This window comes from Asterias amurensis, chromosome 11, assembly GCF_032118995.1.
Source record: "Asterias amurensis chromosome 11, ASM3211899v1".
Classification (NCBI taxonomy): domain Eukaryota; kingdom Metazoa; phylum Echinodermata; class Asteroidea; order Forcipulatida; family Asteriidae; genus Asterias; species Asterias amurensis.
The window spans coordinates 16279103-16304743 of NC_092658.1; the positions used below are offsets into that span (position 1 = coordinate 16279103).

Consider the following 25641-nt stretch of genomic DNA (forward strand, 5'->3'; position numbering starts at 1 on the left):
GGCCGTACATACGGTAGTAAACATGGGTCTATAGGTCTCAATAGTAAAGGGTCCATATGCCTTTAAATGGGTCCATGCCCTAAAATCAAGTAAAATGGGTCCACACAGGCATAATACAAGTAACGATGGATCAATAGGGGCAAGGTTACATATGTCTAGAAAGATGGGACCATATAGGCATTAATACAAGTAACGATGGGTCCCTAGATCCTTATACCTACAGAAGGGTACATATGCCTAGAAAGATGGGTCCATATTATAGACCTATAAAATACAAAGATATTGGTCCATATGCCTACAGTAATACAAGTAAAGGTGTGTCCATATGCCTTAATACAACAAAGTAAAGATGTGTCCATAGGCCTCTAGTACAAGTAAAGATGGGTCCATATAGGCCTTACATAAATATTGAAAAGATATCTTTTCAATGTTTATTGAATGGCTATATATGGATGCAATATAAAGTGGGTCCATAGGCCTTCACAAGTAACGATGGGTCAATAGGCCTTCTTGGCCTTGAAAGATGGGTCCATATTATAGATAAATACATAAATGTACAGATATGGGTCCATATATGCATTAAAAATGGGTCCAGGCCTTAATACAAGTAAAGATGGGTCAATATGCATATAGGCTTTTAATAAATATTGAAAAGATATCTCTTCAATATGGTTTATTAAATGGCTATATGATGCCATAGTATCAATTTGGGTCCATGGGCCTTAAAAGATGGGTCAATATAGGTCTTTATGCAAGTAACGATGGGCATCGGCCTTTATACCTACAGATGGGTACATATGCCTTGAAAGATGGGTCAATATTATTATAGACCTTAATACATACATGTAAAGTTATGGGTCCATAATTTTGTGCCTTAAATATGGGTTCATAGGCCTCAATACAAACAAAAGACATTAAATACGGTAGTAAAGAAGGGTTCATAGAGGCCTTAATACAAATAAAAGTGGGTCCATATGCATTAAAAATGGGTCCATAGGCCTTACATGGTAGTAAAGATGGGTCCATATAGGCCTTAATACACGGTAAAGATGTGTCCATAGGGGAATTTAATAAATATTGAAAAGAGATCTTTTCAATATTTATTAAAGGCCCACAGAAAAGAGTCCATAGGCCTTCATGCCAGCAATACAGCTGCCTCCCGAGGTATAGGTCCCAGAGATTGCTTCCCAACCACTCTGCGTCTCCGTAGGTCTCTGTTGTTTGTTTATGTCCTAGCTGCTGCCTCGTCAGCCTCATCACAGAAGTGCTACATGTCTTCAAACCTCCTTTTTCATCAGGTCCTTGTTTAGGTCTGCTTCCTGCAACGTGTCCTTCTATGATAATTTTGGGCCTTAACACACAGTAAAGATGTTTTTTCTTTTGCAAATTCCACACATGCACCAGTTCAAAAATGATCAAGATGAAAACCAGTTAATATGGTGAAGAAGTGGGTGAAATGACCCATCAAGAAGAATATGAGATGGCCACCAGTTGACTATAGAAAAACAGGGGATATATGACTCACCAGAAACCAAAAAAGGTGGGGGGATGGTGACCCACTATGAGGAGAAAGTAATAGGGATTGCCCATCGCTTCCATCAATGCACAAACACTTGGTATTGGAAGGTACCAATACCCCCACACTATTTCAATCACTTCATTCATCATCCTTCCTTTAAAATTGGTTAAAATAGTTGATTAAGTTAACATTTAATTAAACAATTAATTAACATGTACTTGTTCTATTTTAATGATGTTGAGATGTTCTATTTGTTTTTTTGTTTGACTGAGTGTCCACTGTTTGTGAATGTTGCATTGTGTTGTTTTGTATCAGTCATTGTTCTCTCCTTAAAGTTTAGTTTCTTGCTCTTGGCACAAGTCAGTGATAATGTTTGTCCTGACTTCTTTGTTTTTTAATTGCCAATCCACTGAACATTTGTCACTGTAATATTGTATGCTGGCACAACGACACTCTTTTTTCCACAGACATTTCCACAGACATTTCCATAGACATTTCCAGACACATTTTTCCATAGACACATTTCATTTGCTGGCATATCTTGATAAACTTGATGATGGTTTTCCTCCTTGGTTGGTAACTTGTCTCAACTGTCTTGAAAGTTCTCAGTTCACATTGATTTTCCATAATTGATCCTGACTGTTCACTGTAACATTGTTGCTGGCACACATCTTGACAACTTGAGGCTTTTAATCCTTAAAATGTCATTGTATATATCAGGGTTTTTTGTCCCATAGAAAGCATAATGCGTTTAAATGGTTTTAAGTTGACTAAAATGTTAAATTAGAACAGATTTTCATGCATCCACACATTTTCATATTTTAATACAATGATCAATTACTGATAATTGTTAATCAGTAAAGGGCAACAAATAAATCAGATCACTAAGAGCAAAGTATCACATTGTTTTTAAATCAGCAGACATTGTTTTAGGGCATGGATAATTAAAGTCATGGTGTTTCAAACAATCCTGGTTGGTTCACATGTTCCAAAGAATTTGCACAATCCGGGTCACTCTTGTTCATGTGCAGTAAATTCCTAATGTCCGGTGGCTTTTCCGATATCCAATTCCTGAGAAAATATCTTGAAGTCGTTAGTTGCCTTAGCATGGCTAATTTTAAAGCCACTGTTCAAATGAAGAAGTAGTCCTTGAAAATGTTCACATCGCAGAAGTCTCAGTCCCTATAAAATGGTGCTTTGAATAGTCTGTTTATTTGTACAAAATATGTTTGACTGCAGTGTTTTTGTTCAAGTTGTTTATGTTTAATGATTGTTACAAATTGTTCTTATTTTTAACCTACATTTATTTACCAATAACTTGTTTTTAAAAGTCATCCATCATCACTTTCATTCGTCAATTCATCTATCATTTTAAACATTCACTCACATCCTTTCAAAATTACTTACATGATTTTTATACCAAGTGAGGATACTGGACTTTGGCTATTACCAAATTAGTACCCTGCCATCAAAGAGATGGCTCAAAGGATGGTATAAAAAGTTGCCTCCTTTTGAGGAATAAGAGGCTCATGATATTTGCTGAAACACGGAGGACTAAGAATTCCTCAATTAGCCAATGGAAAGAAAGACAACAATGAAAACTTACACCAAGTTTAGTTTCCAGGCATAAAACTATCTGCACGATTACAAATACAAATGATATTAAAGTCAACAGCAAAATACCATATTACCTTTATCAAAAACAAAAACATTGTTTTGTCATTGAGAATGAACTGGGGTTCCAGCCCCCCCCCCCCCCCCCCCCCACTGAGAATTAAGAAGTTCCAAAGGTGAGCCTTGTGAACTTCTAAAAGTAGAGCACTGTATGTAGGTTGACATTTGGCAACAATGAGGACTAAGAATTCCCCAAAATTAGGATGTTGACTCTACACCAATGACCAAGGTAATCCACCAACAACACAGAGGATAATAAATCCCCAAGTAGCCTAAGAAAGTGACAGAGAAGACAGATGAACAGTTAACTTAATATTATTACACAAAACAATAAAATGATGATGTAAAAAATACACCGCCTTAATTTTAAGGAGGTCTATGCCTTGAAATAGAAAATTTTGGATGTCTTCAAAATACATGAGTCCATAAGGTCTTACACATAGGCCTATAGTAGGCTACATATGGGTCCATATGCCTTAAAATACATTAAAATGGGTCAAATTAAAGATCTTAAGATGCGCATCTTAAGATGAATAATTTGGCACATCAACCCTATAATGCAGATGTGAGGATTAAGAATTCCTCAGCTGAGCCAATATATAGGCAGGAAGAGATCAGCATACACATGATACAAGGATTAAACTTACAACTCATGTTTTATCATAGCCCTAAACATGAACACAAGTTAGATTTTATTTCTATGAACCTACTTCAGTTTACCTCAAAGTTTGTTAATAAGACGACAACTCCATCTATTAGGAGGAGATTATTTGGACTAACCAATTCTGGGGATTAAGGATTCCTCAGATGAGCCAATATAGGCAGGAAGAGATCAGACACACTTGATACATGGAATAAATCCTTACCCAAACCCAAAAAATAATTTCTCAGAACCCTAACACAAGTGAGATTATATTTATATATGACCCTACTTTAGGAGAGGAATATTTGTATTGACTAGTTTGGGGGATTAAGGATTCCTCAGATGAGCCAGTATAGGCAGGAAGGGACCAGACACACTTGATACACGCATTAAATCTTTACGCAAACCCAAAAAATAATTTCTCAGACCCCTAACACAAGTGAGATTATATTTATATGACCCTACTTTAGGAGGGGATTATTTGTATTGACTAGTTTTGGGGATTAAGGATTCCTCAGATGAGCCAATAAAAATAGGCAGTAAGGGATCAGATAGGCTACACTTAATACAAAGATTAAATCCTACACTACCCATAAAACATAATTTCTCAGAACCCTAACACAGGTGAGATTATATTTGACCTGATTACCAGATGGCGACCACAAAGTTTTTAAATATTAACAACTCTAATTAAGAGGCAGATATTATATTATTTGCATTGACCAATTATGAGGATTGAGGATTCCTCAGATTGGCCAATATGGGCAGGAAGAGATAAGATTACAGCTCATCAATTACGATTTCTCAGAGCCCTAACACAAGTGAGGTTATGTGTATATGACCCAACTTCAGTTTACCCCAAACAGCTCCATCTATTAAGAGAAGATTAATTGTTAAATTCTGAAGATTAAGGACTCCTCAGATGAGCCAATTATACAGGAAGATCAGATACACAAGATACAAAGAAAACCCCATAACAACATTTGATGTGTTTTAATACCAAAAACCTAATAATATTCATTTAGTTGTTTTTGTGTTTACTCATCATAGCCTACAGCAGCCTTTACCTGTTGTTATTAAACCCATCTTTTAAGGAGACCACAAAGTTTAACATGACAACAGCTCCACTATAAGTTGATTGTATTGACCAATATTATTATGAGGATTAAGAATTCCTCAATAAGGCCATCAGAAAATAAGAGACAAGACAAAGTACACATCTTACAGTGAGTGTTGCCACAACATTCGATCACTTGTCCTCATTGAGGACTGGCATACAGCCAATATAGAGGATAACCATCCTCAATTATGCCAAAAGAAAACAACACACAGAAAATTAGTAACAATCTTTCCATGTAAGAGTACATTTCTGAGATTGTAAAACTCATGCATACTTCCATTCACTCAAACATTTTCACTTCATCCAAGTAGGTCTATCATTCCTTAAAAAAAACTTTAAATTGTACACTTTTATTGTTAAAAACTTATGATACTGAAGGTTCTAACCGTTAATATCAAACCTATTTATTTTGCTATTAGTTGTTGAGCAATTTATATGTCTGTTGTTTGTTTTGGTTCTGTAATGTTTGATGTTATGTTGTTGTTGATGTTTGTTTTGTTTTTGCACCATTTCATTGTCCGTTGCTCGTGAAGAGAAATTTATTACTCTTCAAAGTCTTTGAACAGCTGTGAATTGGTTCTTTTTCCTTCGCGAATACAAGCTTAAAAGTTTTTTAAAACTGCCAAGTATGTTTTTAATGTCAGCTTAATTCAGTTCAGTTCAGTTTATTTCCACTCAATCAGTGGAATGAGGAGAATGTGGATTAACTCAACGTTGTTGTCGCGGAGATATGCGTTGACACATTCTGGGGTCGTGACCTCTGTTCATTGTCAACTCCGAAATGAGATACAGGTGTTTCACACAATAGTTAATTTTATACAATTTTCATTGTGTAGTGACCCTCTACCGCAGCATTCAAGTTCTGTTTTATAATTGGATTAACTTAAGCAATTTACATGTCTAGACTAAAAATACCTTCATAACACTGACACAGATAAAATTAAGAATGCACAATTTGTGAAATGTTTTAGTAGGCTAGACAGACCCAAATGGTCAGGAATGTTTTGTACTGAGTTACCGCAGCACGACACACTCATTTTACATGATAGTTTAGAACAAAATTCTAAGTAGCAATTAATGTTCCCTTGTTATTTACTAATTACTAACATACATACCCCAAGTTCCTCCGGTTTCTCTCGGGCATTTTTGTAATTCACTTGCAGTTTACAACGCTTTGAAAACTCACCAAAATTATCCGCTGTGTTTCAATGATATGAGCCTTCACGCCTATAAAATTTCCATGGTTTCATGGTGAGCTTCGTCCCGTGAGAAATTACTGCCTTCAGTGCAAATTTTCCCGGATATATTGTCCTCCGCCGAGATGAAAAAGACGCCAGTTCCATCAGCAAACGTTTCCGGTCAATGTATGAGAATAAAGACGACAAAAACCGTGAGAAAAGGAAAATTCATGTGAACAAGCTTTCACAGAATTTTGATAAAGTCAGTTCTGCATTAAAATCTCACTGCTACTGAAAAAAATTGGAGTCACTTTTGCGTTATTCTTCGGGGGCTGGCGGTTCACTCAAAATTATATCAATGCGCGTTATTAAAAATTCTTCAAATTTCACATTTTGTCCAACAAAACTTCTATTATTCTTGTAAAATATTCTCAATGTGGCTCAAGGAATATATCTATTTGTTTGTTTGTTTTAATTTGTATTTTTAAATTTGAAACAAATAAACCTATTTTCCGTTGTTGCGAAGGGATACTGACCTTTTCACAACCCACGAGGAGAGTGGAGAATGCCGTCTGCTAACATTTTAGGGAAGGCCCGCCATTGGTCAACAGTGCGACAAACCTGCTATCTGATTGGCTAATTAAGAATGCGTTATGCAAATATCCTCTCGATGGTCACATGCTGAGCTATTAATAACCGTATGGAAAACAATGGTAAGCGTTGCCCTTGACTGGTTTCCTGCTAATTTTAAAGTTATTAGCAAGTATGTCGTTTGGTAACCACTGCTATGTGACTATTAACCAAGTAGAGTGTTCTTCAGCCGCAGTTCAATAGTTTGTTTGCTTGATGTTTTGTGTGTTTTATTTTAGTGACAGAGGCCGTACTTTTTAGAGGCAAACTCAGCCGCATAAACACCAGAAGCGCGAGATTACCCTGATATTTAGATACAACATCATTTCCAAAATGAAATCACAAAATAAACAATCAGGAAGGAACCCCTTTTCTAAGTTTGAGATTTTGCGGAGGAAAACAACTTTTGTTGGTGAGGGGTGCTGTAGACTACTCTGGACAATGTTGCTGGCTGTAGTGGTCTATTTGCCTAGCCATGGAAGTAGGCCTAACTGACTGTAGTCTGGAAACAAAATGGGAAATGGGGCAAAAATTATAAACACATGAAATCCGTGCAACCCTGGATACAATGCCATCAGCCCGCGAACTTTGACCTTTGTTTATGTTTACAACTGCAATCGACCCGACACACAAACTGGGGGCGCCCTGGCACTGTTGTGTTGGCTAAAGTTTCTTTACATGTTAAAAACTTTGATTGGATTTTGTTACCATGTCACAAGAATCGAATTCAAAAAGAGCCTGTTTGTTTGGGAACTCACTCAATGGAAGTTCTGGTAAAGTTTCTCGGGTAAGTGACAATTAGTTTACACATTCAGTTACTTCAAGTTGTGATAGATCGAGTCTTGGAGTGTTCTGTAATGTAGCGGACAGGTGTAAAACTGAATACACACCTGTAAAATTGACTGATGTCCACCCGGCCACGTACCGTACCGTAGGTTCAGGCTAGTTTAATTGCTCCGTGGTTCAGGGAATCAATATGTCAATAAAAGAAGGACATGCAATAAACCATTAGAGCAAGCAACAAACCTTGCAAAAATACTCTTGTTCTCAAAATAAATGTTGATTGTGGCAGGTGACCATTTTTTCTTTTGTGTGGATAACACAAATTAAACCCCCCTTGTTTTCCTTGCAAGTTCCCGACCCTAGTTTATCACTATTATCTAATATATTAAAACATATCATTTGAATATATATATATAACTATAACTTTTAACACTTTTATATTTTGTCAATAAAAAAAGTTTGGAAATGGTAGCATCTCATACCCTGCCAGATTTTGTAAACAATATATAGAAGTTCTATATTATTTTTTTCTTGTTTTCAGGTGATCCATGGGCATTCAATGGAGGCATCGTCGCTACTGGCATACCTTCAGGGGAGTTGGCTTAGAATGGAACACCAACCATAAAGAGACCAGGGGATGATGGTAAGTTTGTTTGAGTCATGGTACAAAGTTGAAATCAAGCATGCAACTTTTCAGATGATCATGGCCCATCCTCACTACCTGTTTAGCAGAAAACTATGCTTTAATTGCAATTTCCTATTCTAAGCAAGAAATGAGTGGAGTACCAGCCACAGCAATGGTAAATTTACAGTACTTTTGCTGGTAACCTATTTATGCTAAGCAAACATATTCTTTGCTTTATGAAATTGGGGCCCCCAGATTATTTTTTATTTTTTTAAAAGTTAAATATTGTTTTAGCAAGTTTTATAAGATGCCTTTGAATTATCTTGTAAAGAACATACACAAGTTGAAATTTCTAAAACTTCTCAAGCAAGCATGAAACACACAAGGCTGAAGTCCTTAAACTCAAAGTGTTCATTTCACACAATAGATCTTGTCCCATTTCAAAGCAGCCATCTAACTGTAAGTTAACATGTGTTGGAAATCTGTCAGCATCTACTTTACTTAAGCTAAGAATAAAAAAAGAATTGCAATAACTCTTAGCCACTTGTTTAATTTTAGGAACCGTGGGCATGGACAATGCAAAGAGACATCTCTGAGGTGCTTTTGAATTTTACAGTAAACTTGGAGTCAAGTACTGGACTTTCCATGACAGGTTTGTTGAAGTTATTTACCAATAATTTAAAACTTGAACCCTAACAAGTAGATTAGAATAATAAAATAATTGCTCAGTGTAAAAGAAGGTTACAAATTATGGAATTAGACATAAATGAAACGAAGGGAGACCAGTTTTTAAAAGCCTGGAGGGTATCAAAATGGTCATGTACTGCCTCTAAGTCTAAACCACCTCTAAAGCACTTTAGTACAGTTACAAAGATAACAGCTTGCCACCTCAATTGTGATGTTGGAGCTTTTCAAACTATTATTTTTTGCAGAAGAATTGTACAAGGATTGTGATGGGTAAAGATTGATAAACTTTGAAGCCCTTTAGTTGCAAATACTTATCAACCTTTACTAATCACAATCCTTCTACAAAAATAATTTTTAGCTGAACTCCACATTAAATGAGTAGCCTGAAGACATACAATCATCAACAACCCATTGTTTTGATTTCTTTGACAGGGATGTAAGCTCCTGGAGGTGCAACAGTGGAAGAGACAAACCGTAATCTTGACGAGATAACAGACCTAGCTATGGAACTAATAGCAAAGACAGGTGTAAAACTTCTGTGGAATATCTGCAATCTCTTTACCAATCCAGGGCTTCAAGAAACTAATTTGCATAAGAACACACTGAAGTGTAAAGTAATTTCATGAGAAAAATAATGGTTGCAAAATTGTTTTTAACTAAATCTTAATAAACTTCCTTACATATCAGGATCGCTTTGTTCAAACAATTATGATAATTAATAATAAGTAAAAGTTTACTCAATACTTGTTTTTCATATCACAGTGATTGGTCAAAGACGCGTAACGATGTTACTAAGCCATCACAATTTGTACAGGAGAGCCACATAAAAACTTCCTTGGGCAATTTGTTTAAAAAACACAAACTACACATTTTATAGGAATTGCTGGTTTGGTAGGGGGGTGGTCGGTTGGGTGGGGTGTGGTTGGATGGGGTGTGGTTGGATGGGGTGTGGTCGTGTGGGGGTTGGTGGTGGGGTGGGGTGGCTGTTCTATTACCGTCATAGTTTGATTGCAGACAAGAATGAGTATCTCTCTAGTCATTAAATAGTTCATAGTCCTTGTTTATTATCAGGAGGTCTTACTATTTATTAGAAATTGTATCATATACAAAACATTTTTCAAACTATACAATTTCAACACTACACTTATAATTTTTTGGCAGTTAATTTGTTTGTGAATGTAAAGTAGGCCTTTATGTATTAACAATCTCCAAAATTCATTTGATACAATATTCTTGATTAAAACTTGGCTAAATTAAACCAAAGACAATGGCAGGTACATGTAGACTAAATATGTGCATAAAACAATTACTCTTAATTTGTGTATCTATTTCTATCTCCTGTTGAGTTTTAGGCTAAAATATAAACATACAATTTCATTGTGTGTGCAGGGAAACATTGGTAATTATTGTCAAAAGCCAGTTGCCACACTTTGTGACAAAGCATTAACATTATAACAAACCTGTGAAACCTTTAGATTAATTTGGCCCCAGGAGTCTGCTTGGTACACAAATCTTGCCACCAAAAGGTATGAAAGGAAAACATTTATATAGACATTAATAGTACAAGTTTGAATAAAATATCTGATTTTCCATCATATTTCTTATTCAATCTCATTCACCCAAACATTCAAACAACTTTTCAAATAAAATGTTTTTTTTTTAATAGCTGTTCAGTAAAAGGCATATCCCTGGTTTAACGAATACAGTGTAATGATATTTTTTTTTGGGGGGGGGGAAAGATAAAGTATATTTTAGCCCTACACATGTTTGTAGTGATCAAATCTCCTCGGGAGAAAAACAAATGTAATGCTTATGTTAATAAAAAGCTTCGATGCTGTTGGATAAAAACAAAAAAAAATCCATTCAATAATTTTATTTCTGAAATATTGTTTAAATTACTACATGTACTTTGACTAGGTAATTTTTTTGTAGCTAAAAGTGATACAAAATCTTGAAATAGTTAGATTTAAGGCACACATAATCCAGAATTATTTTCTGCAAAAATATTAAGTATTTTAAATATCAAGTTTATTTAATTCATAGAACTCTGTGGTTGTGTTTAAACAATTTCATTTCTATTAATCTTACAATTCAATTATTTTATTGCATATTTTAATATATTTAAATTATTTAATCCTTTGTTGTTTTTCTGTTTGACGTTTGTAGTGACTATAACCTTCAACACCATATCAGTACATGGTGTTTGTGTTTACATGAAAAAATGTATTTGGCTGGCTCCTTAAGTTCTCTGCCATCTCTGGACATTCTACAAAACTGTTTGACTGACCATGTTACTAATTATCCAACGTTTGTTTGTTTGTTTGTTTAAAGACTCCAGACACTATTGGCAACTGTCAAAGACCGGTCTTCTTAATTGGTGTATCTCAACATACGCATATAGTAACAAACCTGTGAAAAGTTTAGCTCAATTGGTCGTCGAAGTTGTGAGATAATTATTAATAAAGAAAGAAAAAACACCCTTGTCACTTGAAGTTGTGTGCTTTCAGATGCTTGATTTTGAGACATCAAAATCTAATTCTGAGATCTCACAATCAAATTCGTGGAAAATAACTTCTGTCTCAAAAACTGCATTACTTCAGAGGGAGCCGTTTCTCACAATTTTTTATACTATCAACAGCTCCCCATACTTGTGACCAAGTAAGGTTTTATGCTTACAATTATTTTGCGTAATTACCAATAGTGTCCACTGCCATTTATGGCATCAAATCAGAACCATAAAAAAAACTGTACACCAAATAATAAAGTGCACTTATATCCTGAAAATGTATAAAGGCATGAAATGATTATCATTAAAATAAATACTTAAAGGAACACGTTGCCTTGGATCGGACGAGTTGGTCAAAACAAAAGAGTTTGTAACCGTTTTTTATAAAATGCATATGGTTGGAAAGATGTTTTAAAAGTAGAATACAATGATCCACACAAGTTTGCCTCGAAATTGCGTGGTTTTCCTTTTACTGTGCGAACTAACATGGTCGGCCATTTATGGGAGTCAAAATTTTGACCCCCATAAATGGCCGACATGTTAGTCGACGAGGTAAAAGGAAAACCACGCAATTTCGAGGCATGTTTGTGTGGATCATTGTATTCTACTTTTACAACATCTTTCTACCCATATGCATTTTATAAAAAACGGTTACAAATGCTTTTCAAAGACCAACTCGACCGATCCAAGGCAACGTGTTCCTTTAAGGTGCTATATAAACATGCCTATACTTGAAAAAATAATTTGCAACAATTTATAAAATATATATAGTGCAAAAACCTTTGTATGAAGTAATTAATACCCTTTGAAAATATTGCAGAATAGATTTTACCTTGATAAATATAGCTCTGCTAAAAAAAGGCACAGTATTGCTTCTCTGATACTCTGAGTTCTGGCGCAAATTTCATAGAGCTGCTTAAGCACAAAATCCTTGCTTAGTAAAACCAGATTACCAGCCAACACTGCACTTAATTGTTATGCTAAGTAAACAACGGCTAAATACCAGTCACAAGCAATGCATATGGCATTAAATTTTGGCCAGTAACATGTGTAAAATAAGCAAGCTATTTTTGTGCTTTAAAAGCAAATTTTTCACTTAAGCAGCTGTATGAAATTTGGCCCTGGACTTCACAGAACAAGGCACGACACGCTACCTTTCCTTTGATCATTTTGTTCTTGTCCAGCTGACTGGTTTGAACTGGTATCAGCTGCTTTACCTTGCTGGTTTGAACTCCCCTCAGCAACCGGTTCTGGTTCAATCTGTATACCATTATCAGCACATGTTTCAGCCGTCCTCCGGTGGTTGGAAGGTTGTGAACCAGTCAAAACTAGTTCCTCTGTACAAGGGACTGACTGGTTAGAACCAGTTCCATCCGGTGTATCTTGAGCTGAGTTATTATTAGATGTTGTTTGATCATTTGATTGTTCCTCTTTCACTGAGAAGTTCTCTGAAGGTGGCTGCTTCACAGGGTCAACTTGTGAAGGTAGCTGTCCGCTGTTGTTTACTTGGAAGTGCAATGACAGTAGATACTGAAATAAAAAATAAAAAATCAACTTAGTTTACTGTGGCAGAGATGAAGACAAATTTCACCCTCCATTTTTTGAACCCGAGTAGTTGCCATTGCTTATTAAACCTGTGTACGACGGGGCAAAGTATAAATCATCCTTGTTTTTTAACATAAATTTTTACTGACAAAAGCTTTGGAACTCAGATTTGAATTTATGCTAATGCCTTTAGCTGCTGTCATTGTTTCTTGAATCTATATTTTAAATGTTCTGAAATGCAGGGCATTACACATTATTTATTACAGGACACTGCAAGTCATAATGATTCTTAGTTCATTTAAAAACAAACTTGTTTGTGTCAGAGAAACAAAACTTTAGAATTACTCAACAAGAAAAGTAAAACGGAAGAAAATATGGCTGCGTACAAAAACCTACATTTCCAAAAGTTTCTGTTTAAGAAGAAACCGCATGAAAATATTCAAACCTGACACCTTACCTCTCCTACAGAATCTGTACTTCCTTCCCCAAAAGCTTGATCTGTTTCTCCCTTGATTGCCAATATGTTTCTGAGAGTCGACGATGGCTTGACACCACTTGTCGATTCAGGAGTTAATCTGTTGAGTGAAACACAAACTTCTGTCAATCAAGAAAACAACTTGATTTGATTGTACATTTTCTATTATACGTGTCATGGCCTTGCCGTTAAGAACACCAATTTTTGATCAGCAGAGTGTGGGTTCGAGTCCAATTTGTGACATCAGAAGCTCATAGGTAATGCGGTGAGATTGTTTTTCTTTTAAGATTTACATTTTCATTTGTTTTGTTAAGACTCATTAAAAATATAAATTTCGAATTTTATAATTGTCAAATGAGTGGTTTTAGATAAATTTACACATGCATGATAATAACAATAATAAAATTTGGTTCTTACTGAGCCATTTATCACACCCCTACAGGCATATCAAAGCGCTCAGTATTTTCTCATGCAAGGTATTTGTAGCTTTGTTTTCAAGTATGAGACCTATTCCTTTAAAGCACTATTCATGGTCTGAGAGGCAATAATGGTTGAGTGTCTTGCTAATGGGACACAAGTGTCAGGACCGGGACTTGAACCCACACTCTGCTGATCAGAAACACCACAGCTTAAGTCCGGTGCTATTATTTGCTCGGCCTTGCACTTTGCACACATGTTATCATTTTGGAAGTTGATATTATTTAAACACCAGAGTGGATGATATTAAATGGTCAGATAGTAGGAGGGTTAACTATACACAAGGAAACAAAATGAAATACCTCTGTGTCTTAATCTCCTCTAATATCTCCAACGCTGCAACATGAAGAGCAAACTTAGTAGGTGCAAAGATATCAAAATGGTGTGAGTCAAGCACATCTAAGGTGGGGCCAAACGTCATCCTGTCTGAATTGCACAACTCGGGCCACATTTTGTCTGCTGAATTGAAATCAGACTGTACCAGTCGAAAGTACGTGGGTCGTTGTGGAAGAACGTGGACTTGCACTGCGAATAAAATCCGTCTAGAAACCATTCGCTGACGAGACAGGGCTATGTTGAACTCTTCACATTTCTCCAGAGAGTCAATGTAATGTGGGGATAGGATGACGATGATGTGTTTGGCTTGATCGATGAGAGAGAGTCGTTCAAGGTCAGACGAGGGTTGGGTGTTGACCACGAGACCGGAAACCAGACCAAACCTCTCAGCGAGATAGATGGCATATTTTTTATCCTCCTTAGCGTAGCTGAATGCAACATCGCACTTACTAGCATCGTCGTCTTTATCACTAGCAATCTCAAGGCTGTTTGGCAAAGAGTCAAGAAGATGCGTTGGAAATTTCAGCTCTTTCTTAATCAGATTCCATTTGTCACCATACTTCTCTTGGAAACGAAGACGGCGCATGCTTTCCAAAACTGTGTCCACATCAAGTATCAAGTCCTGGTTCAAAATAATAATAAAAAACTTTAGCCCAGTTATCTTTGCCTTGATTCAAAATAATGCAAGTAATAAAGGGTACAATAGTCTAAACCCTTTTTGCAATCATAAGACTCAGGGTTCATAATTGCTATTGAATACAGAGCCCATGACCAAGATGTTGGCATTGCTTCTCAGAGAGGACCATGCCCTGCATTCATCTCCATGGTGTAGGCCTTTAATGATTATTAACAACAAAAAGATTCACTAATTTTACCGTAGTGCGTGCTGGCTGTTTATGCAAAAATATCGTACCATCAATCAAATCATTATAATCTGTTTTAAAAACACATACATACACGTATGTAATTGAACTCCATTCCGTATTAACAGAGTAGTGGCCACAACCACTCTGCCCTTCTATGGCAAACAGCCAAACTCAAACATTTGTGTTTTTTAAACAATATTATTCCTTGGTAGTTCGAGGGAACTTTTCTATTCAAAGTTTCAATGTATAAGTGTGAATATAACATGTCTTATCTTGGCTTCTTTTACACCTTTGTTCCATTTTCATGGCAAAACAGCTTATCCCTGTACATGCTTTCTTAAAATGTCAGTTAACAGCCATGATATTTAGTCCTTGGGAAAAAAGTAGGAATATTTTATTGAGTACCAGGGCTGACCTAGATGCACACAAGGTGTTGCCTTTGATTTAAATTTTCAAAATTTTCGAAATCCAACTTAAAAAGGAAGAACATCATGCCTGAGTTTAACTGTGTTGCAATGGAAGGGCCGCACTATCAATACCCACCTCAGTTTTGTCAAACACTGCCTTCAGGTCTGACTCAACCTTCTTCCCAGCCAGCCAATCAACGACTGCTGAACAGGTTGTATCTGCTGCCTGAAGGAAGTTATCACCTTTAGCATTCACCATCTTGACCTTGGTGAAATCAGGAGTCACCCCAAAGATATCTTCAATGCACAGAGGGATCAACTTGAGGGTAGAATCCTGACACAAATCAAAAATATTTGTTATGTTAATTTATAACCGCAAGTAACATATTTGGTACACTGAAGACAAATAAAGTCTGTTTGCACATTTACATGTACATTGTACATGGTCTTCCTTAATGCATGCTACAGTGTATCTTTTAATAATAATGTGGATCAATAGTGCATACAATTCCAAAAAATTTATCAAGGCCCTTACCCAAAAAGAAAACAAAATACAAAGTGAAAGTGATGGATATTAAATACTTGTCGTTAAATTAAACCAAATGTTAGTCTACGTGAAAAATTGTGTCTTCAAGTTCTTGAGTGATGTTGTTTTGCGGAGTGTGACAAGGCGTTTGATTTCTCACATTGGTTGATAATAATAGCGGGCAGTTATACAGCATTTATCTTACACTGGGTGTCACAGCGCTTTACAATAAGCAGAAAGGGGAAGGTACTAAATAATGGGAAAGACAGTTGTTCCTTAGCAATCAACCACTGAACAGGGAAGTTAGTCAGCTGAACGAAGTATGATGAGGGAGACGGTTCCAAATGTATTTCCTTATATCAATGTGACTACTTGAACAAGTTCAGTGAAATTTGACCCTGTATTGGTGCATTGCATTATTATGATCACTGTTTATGACTCTTTTAGCTTTACATCCAGTTAAGACAGGCGCTTCACAGTCGCGCCGAACCAAATAGATTAGGAGCGACTCTGGGTCGACCCGATTAAATTTTGGTTTTATACAGACGACCTTAACATAACATTTACATTAGGTTCAGCTCATGACAATATCGATGTCTGAAACCAATGTGCTCCAGAGTCATTCCTACTGTAACAGTCGATCTTTCGACTTCTAGCACATCCAGTCCCTCCTATCTGTTGCAGACATCAAACTTTTCATGTACTAAATTCAGAATTCGGTTTGGCGCGACTCTGGAGCGCCTGTCTGAACTGGGTTTTACTTACCTCAGAGCAGTGTTTAGCCAAAGCTAAATTGTACTCCTCTTGACACACCGCTGAACTCAAGTATTTATTAGATATCAAGGACAACATGACACGAGAACCATCTATGGAATGATACAACATACGCTGCCACGCGCTACCTAAATAGTAGGAATATAACAACAACAGTTTCACTTTAATACAGCTTCCTCTCTAGCCTTGTTTCAAGACTTTACTTGTGATTAAATCAACAATAGCAGCTGCATATATGGTACTTGCATATATCAACAAACTTTAAAACTGTTTCCAAATAAAAACATCGTTACTCCAAGAAACTGCGTAGTATAATGTCTTGCACCAGACTATTTGATTCAAGAAGATGTAAATTAAATGTAAAATGGTGGTAGTCTGTCTTTTAATTCAAACCTAGTGGTCTTATCTCAGATGAGATACAACCTTGCACACATACGGACATTAAAGGCAAAGTGTACAGATATCTTTTTTCATTTCTACACTACTTTGAAGTGAAATATATCTCAAAATTCTATACTATCGAAAGCTGCAGTAGGCTTCTAACCAAAGTTTGTATTGGCGTTAATTGTATGAGTAGTTACCAAACGTATACCTTCCGGTTAAAGTTTATCCTGATCTCAAATATAAAAATTGTCATAACTAATATTTTATAGCTACTTTCAATCTACACCTATGTAGTATGTACCTACCTGTTTTCAATTCCTGCATATCAAAGAACAGTCTAAGGTCTGGGTTGAGAGCCTTTAAGTACTTCACAATGTGATTTGCCCTCTCCGAGTCGCTATGAGAGTAGGAAATGAAGATGTCGTACTGGATGGTTGGGTCCATCAAAGGTTTAGCCTTCAAGGTGACACTGAAGGACAAAACAATCTGGTGGCATGCATCGCCGATGCGGTCCACACTACTGGTCCTGTCAGAAACAAAGTTTCAACTTAACATTTGAAATCTCAGTCATCATATTTCTAGCAATATTTCAGATTGACATGTTTTAGCCCTTTGTATGGTAATGGTTCTAAAAGTCAACTTCATACTATGGAGGACACAGCACAAAAGCTGCTTTTCTTCAAATAATTATTTTTTCATTTAAAAAGATTTTGTCGCTTGGCCAAATTTCATGGCCCTGCTTACAGCCGAATTCTGCACTTACAATCACCATTCAACGCTTAATCACCATCTAACCCTTGAAATACGCTAGACGTAAGTGCGAAAATCCCTGCTTCTGTGAGTGCCGATTATTTGCTTTATGGTAAGCAGACGAGCCATGAAATTGGGCCCTGGTTATTTGTTCACAGTTCATGCGAGACATTCAAATATGGGGTGACCTCTCTGCCCCCACCCTTAACTAACATTTGCAAATGCCACCATATTGCTATGATGCATTACAATTGAAATGAAAAGATTTCAATAAATATACACAATATCTGCTAACAAATTGCTGTTACCTGCAGTCCACATATTGCACTTGGGTCATGTATGTAGGGAGGCTACTCTCCTTTATGTAGAATGGTGCCAGCATATTCCTGTTTGCATTTCTTGAACAGCAGAGGGCGATGTTGTACTGCTCTATGCAAGCTGTGCTTTGAAGGTAATTAGGCGTCAGCACTGTGAGAAATCCAACATATTAAGTTTAAGGCTACATGTATATCCTTTGTGATGGCATTGACAGTGGCTATTGGTAGATTACAGTTGACCAGGCCAAGCCCAAATCAATCAATTCTAGTATGGAGCAAGTTGCATAAAGCCTGTCAGCAGATGTTTTTCTGTATACAAAGCATTTAATTTTATACACCACTGCTTTTTTTAAGCCTAGCCAAAGGCAGGATTTGCTGGTGGTCCCAATTTGATACAGTTTCTTATACACAAAAAGTTGCTAAGAAAGAAGTCTTAAGATCAAAAACCATCTCACGCTAACCTGTAATGACCCTGGAACTGTGCATCATCACATCATACATGTCCTCCTGCCAAACCTCCTCACAGATCATCTTCTGACTGCTGTCAAAGATGCGAATGTCAGACTTATTTGAGAGGAGCTTGTCTGTGATGACAGAGGCAAATTCGTTGTCGTCTGTGCTGAAGGACAGGTAGACATCAAAATTTATTGTAACTTCCTGAAATAAACAACAATATCATTGAGAGATTGGAAGTAAAAGTAAAGAAAAACTGAAAAAAATAACAAGTGTTTGGAGCAATTACACTTTTAATGTGTATCTAATTAAAGGCCAGTTTATACTCAAACCCACGACCTGCATTGCTCAAGCACATGTCTTACCACTAGACCATCGAGCTGTCCCAATAGATACAGGCAGTTCAAACTCCATGTGCCAGTAGCGGTTACTGCAACGATTTAATAGATATTAGTTTTGCATCAGGATTTAAAGAATATAGTCTTTTTGAAAAACCCAGCCTTAGTTACATTACAGAAAATTAAAGAACATGGAAATCTTGAAGTTTACAAAGAAGAACCCATAAGGCGTGTCATGGCGGAGTGGTCTAGGTCATTAGACACAAGTTCGGGTGTTGTCAGCAGCAGAGTGTGGGTTTAAATCATGGTCATAATACTTGTGCCCTTGAGCAAGGCACTTAACCATAATTCCTTTGGTAACAGTTTGGAAGGTTGTGCATTCTGCTAAACCAGGCTCCTAGTGGATGATACCCATGCCTAAATCCTTACGGACTGTGACAGGGTAACCCTGTTTCAGCCCAAGGAGTAGATGGCAACATGCCCCTGATGACAGTTGCCCTCACCTCTAAGTGGCCATCCACAGCCTTGTGATATTAGACTAGCTCTCATAAAAAATATAAAAAATAAAAGCATTCATCAAGATCTTGATTTACCTTAGGTGTCAAGTCCTTCATCATGTACTGGTCTTTAAGATCAGCAAACTGCTTAAAGACACGACTAAACTGCTTAGCACCAGATGTCTCAAGCGCATCATCATCATCACCACGGCAATACAGGACTATCATGAGTTTACGGAGAGGGAGCCCAGCTTTCATCCAATTGACTGCCGCTTCAACCATTCCCTTCAGCATGACAACTCTCCCATAACCCTGTCATAACATAACAAATAAATCAATTGTCAGCACACAAGGCGCACCGAAAGATAAGACGCACTAATGTTTTGGAGGTCTAAAAAGTCAGATAAGACGCGTCTTATCCGCAGGAAAATACGGTAATAAAAGATAAACGTGTACAGCACAAACAGCTGCAGATCGGCTGCGCCTCAATGCGCTGGATAATAAACAAATGAGTTTAAGACACTGGACACTATTGGTAATTGTCTAAGACCAAACTTCTTACTTGGTGTATCTCAACATATGCATAAACAACAAACCTGTGAAAATTTGAGCTCAATTGGTCGTTGAAGTTGCGAGATAACTGGGGAAGACAAAACACTCTTGTCACACGAAGTTGTGTGCTTTCAGATGATGCTTGACTTCGAGACCTCAAATTCTAATTCTGAGGTCTCGAAATCAAATTTGTGGAATATTACTTCTTTCTCAAAAACTATGTTATCACTTCAGAGGGAGCCGTTTCACACAATGTTTTATACTATCAACATTGATCTCTCCATTGATCGTTACCAAGTAAGGTTTGATGCTAATAATTATTTTGAGTAATTACCAATAGTGTCCACTGCCTAAAATAAAATACATTAGACCAGCCCAGAGGAGCTTACAAATTTAAAACAGTTTATGAATTTTAATGACAAATAAATTCAAATAATTTACAATGTAAACAAATATTGTTTAAAATGATGAGTTTTCAGGCGAGACTTGAACAGCTCGATTGTCATCGACTTCCAAATGATCAGTGGAAGGTTGTTCCAAAGGGTGTTTTAAAGTGAAGGAGCCGTTACAACGCCAACATAAGAATAGTCGCATAAATATCAAAATGATTTCTTTTTTAGTAGTACCACCCATACAGTTGGTAATAGAACCATTCATGCACATTTGGTTTGTGGTAACATCATCGAATATATCTACTTGCTGGGTGTTCCTTAGACATGTTAGACTTCTCTACTACCAATACATTGATACATCACCAGGCATGCAAATTTTATAAATGCTCTGTTGTATGTATGTGTAAGATGTGCCACTCACCTGGTCCCCTGTGTTCAACATTGGAGTAATCACTGTGCCATCTTGGTTGTTAAGTATGGGTACCAGACATCTAAAAACATCACCGACCAACTCCTGTGGACGCCTTGATCCAAATCTGTTCAATAGAAAAACTTCAATTAAAAAAATGTTGTTTAACTACTGCAATCTGAGATCTGGCCAAAAGTTATAGAGCTGCGCTACGGCAAAAAAACAAGCTAGGCACATCAACAATATTGTTTATTATCAATGTCCTTTAACACAATACTGTGGATGAAACCTTATGTACAGTATGTTCTGGTTTCAAGTAATATTTTTAAGGGAAGCCTTCTACTATCTTTATCATCATACTGTGTAAGTTTAATGTAAGTTTAATGTAAATCTGTGGACATTGTGTTTTGTGTTACAAAAAGTACCCCAATCTTTTTAATACAATACTGTTGATGAAACCTTACGTTTTTGTTTCAAAGCAGAGCAATCTCTGGTAAGGTTTGTCCTCTGGGAGAGGCTTGGACCACCAGCAATGATACAACTGCCTCAGATCCTCCTCCTTGTCCCTGGCTAGATCCCGGACGCTGATATTCAGATTACGAAGCAGAGAACCAATCACAGACGATACGCTCGGGGTGTAATCAGCTGCAAAGAGAAATTACATTTATTTTCGTTAAAAAGTGGGCAGGCCTATTTTTATTTATAGGAACATTACAGGATTTGGTATGAAAAAAAAACACATTACCCAAGGTCACAGATTTACATAAAACTTAAAAGGTCTTATGGTGATGATAATAGAAAACATCCCTTGAAATATTTCTGTCTGAAATGTCACACTCGATGAGAAAAAGTTAAAACTAATTTCCCTTTGGAGTTGATTGTTCAGTGAGCGTTTTATTCTTTTATTTTTAAATCAATGTCATACATAATTGGTTTTTCGCTATTTTCTGTTGACCCAGATGGCCAATCAATCTCAAACTTCTACAGGTTTGTCAGTTTATGTTTGGTGGATTACATTTCACTGCCAGCAACTGTTTTTTTTCTCGGAAAAAACAATTCTGTAATGTTCCTGGAACTTTGTTTTTTAAACAAGCCTCCCTTTGACCCAACAAGTGAGGGCCACTATCATTAACCTAGAGTCCTAAAGGTTTAAAAGCAGTAACCATTGGGTTTGGAGTGTCAAGAGTCGAGATACTGCAAAGTGTACACAAATCCCATACCAGGCACAATTTCCCATACCTAGTAAAGCTATAGTCTTTAATGGTCCTTGACAACTGTGCAAAACTACCATCAACAATGAAAATAGAGCCAAGTTAAAAATGGCAATAAAACCAAACAAACACACCATGTAGGTCATATTTACAGTGAAGCATACACGTAGCTCTGGAATATTTACACTAAATACTAACACAGTCAGCCAACATTGATTGGGGTTCAAGGCTATATAGAATGCAATACAGATTCTATAACAAATAATTCAGGAAATTTGAGCCAATTGTCAAACTTTGCAATTAGGGTAGACACTGGCAAAAGTAAATTAATTTTTGTGTGTTTAAAAGAGTAGAAACCTCAAACTATGCAATATTTACAAAGTATACATGGTATAAGCAATTTTAAAAAGGTGTCTTGACATAATATTTGCATTTTGAGAACTTGGATTCATAAAACCTTTGTGTACTGAATACATTTTCAATTTAATGGAGACTATGAGTGGTTTTTAGTGCACGTAAACAAAATTTATTCAAGCTAAAACAATAGAAAATCATTTGTAATTTCTTTTAGGATAAATAATTAGTATTGTCCCTACTAAACCCACAGCAACTGTCATGGTGCACTTTACTTTTGCTGCTGTTGTGCCATTTGCAATATTCCCATACAAATCTATAGTTTCCTCAAAAAGGTGCCCCTTAAAGGAACACGTTGCCTTGGATCGGTCGAGTTGGTCTATAAAAAGCGTTTGTAACCTTTTTTATGTAAAATGCATATGGTTGGAAAGATGTTTTGAAAGTAGAATACAATGATCCACACAAGTTTGCCTCGAAATTGTGTGGTTTTCCTTTTACTGTGCGAACTAACACGGTCGGCCATTTATGGGAGTCAAAAGTTTGACTCCCACAAATGGCCGACCGTGTTAGTCGACGAGGTAAAAGGAAAACCGTGCAATTTCGAGGCATGTTTGTGTAGATCATTGTATTCTACTTTTACAACATCTTTCTACCCATATGCATTTTATAAAAAACGGTTACAAACGCTTTTCAAAGACCAACTCGACCGATCCAAGGCAACGTGTTCCTTTAATAAAGCAAAATTGCTGTGCCCTTCAAGAGCCAAGTTCAAGGCCTGTACAAGTATGCATTTTGGGTATATCTGGAAAAGTTATAATATCTGGAAATGATAGCATTAATAAAAAGCGCACTTCACAATAACCGTCTCAATGCGCTTTACATTATAGTGCCCTGGTCATGGGCCAATAACATTCCTTGTTATCTTTCTCAGCTCCCTGGGGAATAAATAATCTGGGCAATCGGTGCGCTCCAAAGGCTTTTCATTAACAATATCAACCTCTACCCTCGCAGGCACCCATTTATACCCCTGGGTGAAGAGAAGCATACTTGTACATTGTACGTGTAGTAAAGTCTCTTGCTTAAGGACACCGTATATAAGTGTCACGATCGAGACGCGAACCCACACTCTGATGACTTACCCACCAGAACTTGAATTTGATACTCTTAAAACCATTCAACCACACCCAAAACACTATTCTTGTACGAATGACTTACATTGGAAAGCTGAGATGAGAATAACGTCCACTTTGTCTTTATGTTTCAGTTTAGTGATGTCACCAAGACAAAGTTGGATGTTGCACTCCCCATTCTGTGTCAGCACGGTTAGCGTGTCTTTGACCAAGAATCCTGCCATTGTCACACACTGCTAAGATGACTTGCTTCAAAGAAAAAAAAAAAAACATTTAAATGCATTGGAAACTATGACAAAAACTTTTACACAATTGCTGGTAATGAGCAATGGAGACAGAGCTGTTGATATTTTTTAACAAAACATTGTGAGAAACCACTCCTTTTTGAAGCACAGTTAGCATACTTTTTAAAAAAGTACTTATTTGCCTGTGGCCCTTATTTTCCATGGCATAATGGCTTTGCATTGAAATTTAGTATCGAATGCCTCTAATAGTAATACAATCCACTTTTAATTTATAGATTAATTTATGTAACTTATGCCAAACCAAACTTCAAAGGCTGCACACTCAATACAACTCAGGAAAAAACAAGAATGGAAAACCAGGTTAAATCTCGCAAAAAAATTCCTCCAGTGTCACCACCCTAATGTTGGTGAATCCAGCGTTTTATTGTTTTGTTGTTGTTGTTTTTTTTTTTTTGGGGGGGGTCTAAACTCTTATTAGTCTAATTAACAAGTAAGTGCGCACTGAGCTTACTTTACACTGTGCAAATGGTGCATAGGTAAAGACGCGGAAAGTAAGTAAATCAAGCACTAGCCATGCTAGCAGACTAGCACTGCGTCAACAAACCCCAAAAGTCGTTGTACTCGTGACACTTGCTACATAAAATTGGGGAGGTAGTGCTTTCTGCTCTACCGACCAGTCTTCGAATTGATGATACCCAAGCCTACATCCGTATGGACTGTAAAGGGGTTAACCCTGTTTCAGCCCTAGGAGTAGGTGGTAACGGCCTCTGGAAAAAAACTGTAGCCCACACCTAGATTCCTTGAAGTGGCCTTCAGGCCTTGTGTGTCAGGCGACTTGCATATTTTTTTTTTTTTTAAACCTCCATACCATGGCGAACTGTCCCTTGGCCTTGTGGCTCTTGGCTAGGGTTGGGTATTTTGGAAAAATTGTACGACCTCGCCACCAACTTCCGGCCTGTTTTTTTTTTTTTTTTTTTTTTTTTGCACCTGAGGATGTTTTCAATCGAATGGGCTAGGATGAATAATTTAGAAAAAGTGGTTTTTATAGGGGAGCGGTTCAACAAAAAAAAAAGGAAAAAAAATGTATATATGCGGTAACCCTTCTTCTCAGGTAAGAAAAAAATTCAGTGGTTTTGGAGTTAATTAACGGCGGATAAATTGGTGGCGACGACCGGAAAATTATCCGCTATTTTTCTACTTCCATGTTTTTGACTACATACAAGCATGGAGGAAGAACTCCTCCATGATACAAGCATGGAGAGTACAAGTAACAATACATGGCCAGCCATTGCCAGTCCACCCGTCACCCACCCCGTGACAGCTACGTGTAGCAGTAGTCTAGCCACATGCACACGCGTTTTTATATAGGCCTATGCCCCTGTTGGGATAACGTAACCAGTAACCCTCCTGCCGACCCTCCGGCTACGCCGTCGGCAGGAGGGTAACGTTATCGTAACTAACAATAAGTTATTGTTATTGAATAACATGTCCCATGGATTTAATTTGAGTCAGTTAAGAGCTTACCTATTTATGTTCTCTTTGGAGAGCTCACTTTACCCACGTTTGACATAATTGTTGCTATACAAAACGCTGCGGACGTTGCTAAACAGTCAGAAATGTCAAAATCCCTGTGTGAATAGCGCCCCCATTTGACAAGCAGCATGCAACTAGAGCAACAGGTGGCAATTGATTTATTCACTCCTTTCTGAACAAGAAAAGTACATTTCTGCTGAGTCTCAACATTATATTGTTGGGCGCGATCGGTCAATCTGCGCGATCAACCGATCGCGCTGCGCTATCGACCGATCGCGCTGCGCTATTGAAATATCTATTGGTCG

General features: G+C 37.1%; 1 protein-coding gene and 1 long non-coding RNA gene across 2 annotated transcripts; one reads left to right on the forward strand and one right to left on the reverse strand.

The window, feature by feature from the left end:
• The first annotated feature begins 7452 nt into the window (after positions 1 to 7452).
• LOC139944603 (uncharacterized) lies at positions 7453 to 9735 on the forward strand. The gene is made up of 4 exons (XR_011786985.1): positions 7453 to 7551; positions 8089 to 8190; positions 8731 to 8824; positions 9292 to 9735. It is a non-coding gene; the product is annotated as an uncharacterized lncRNA (long non-coding RNA).
• Positions 9736 to 12054: 2319 nt separating this feature from the next.
• LOC139943986 (uncharacterized) lies at positions 12055 to 25451 on the reverse strand. Its single transcript, XM_071940909.1, has 13 exons — positions 25328 to 25451; positions 23644 to 23807; positions 21328 to 21508; positions 20876 to 20990; positions 19607 to 19822; positions 18684 to 18879; positions 18214 to 18373; positions 17457 to 17681; positions 16763 to 16895; positions 15608 to 15805; positions 14165 to 14820; positions 13368 to 13485; positions 12055 to 12895 (listed from the first exon to the last, which is right to left on the reverse strand). The coding sequence occupies exons 2-13, from the start codon at positions 23780 to 23782 to the stop codon at positions 12494 to 12496; spliced, it is 2739 nt and encodes a 912-aa protein (XP_071797010.1). The 5' UTR covers positions 23783 to 23807; positions 25328 to 25451; the 3' UTR covers positions 12055 to 12493.
• Positions 25452 to 25641: the final 190 nt, after the last annotated feature.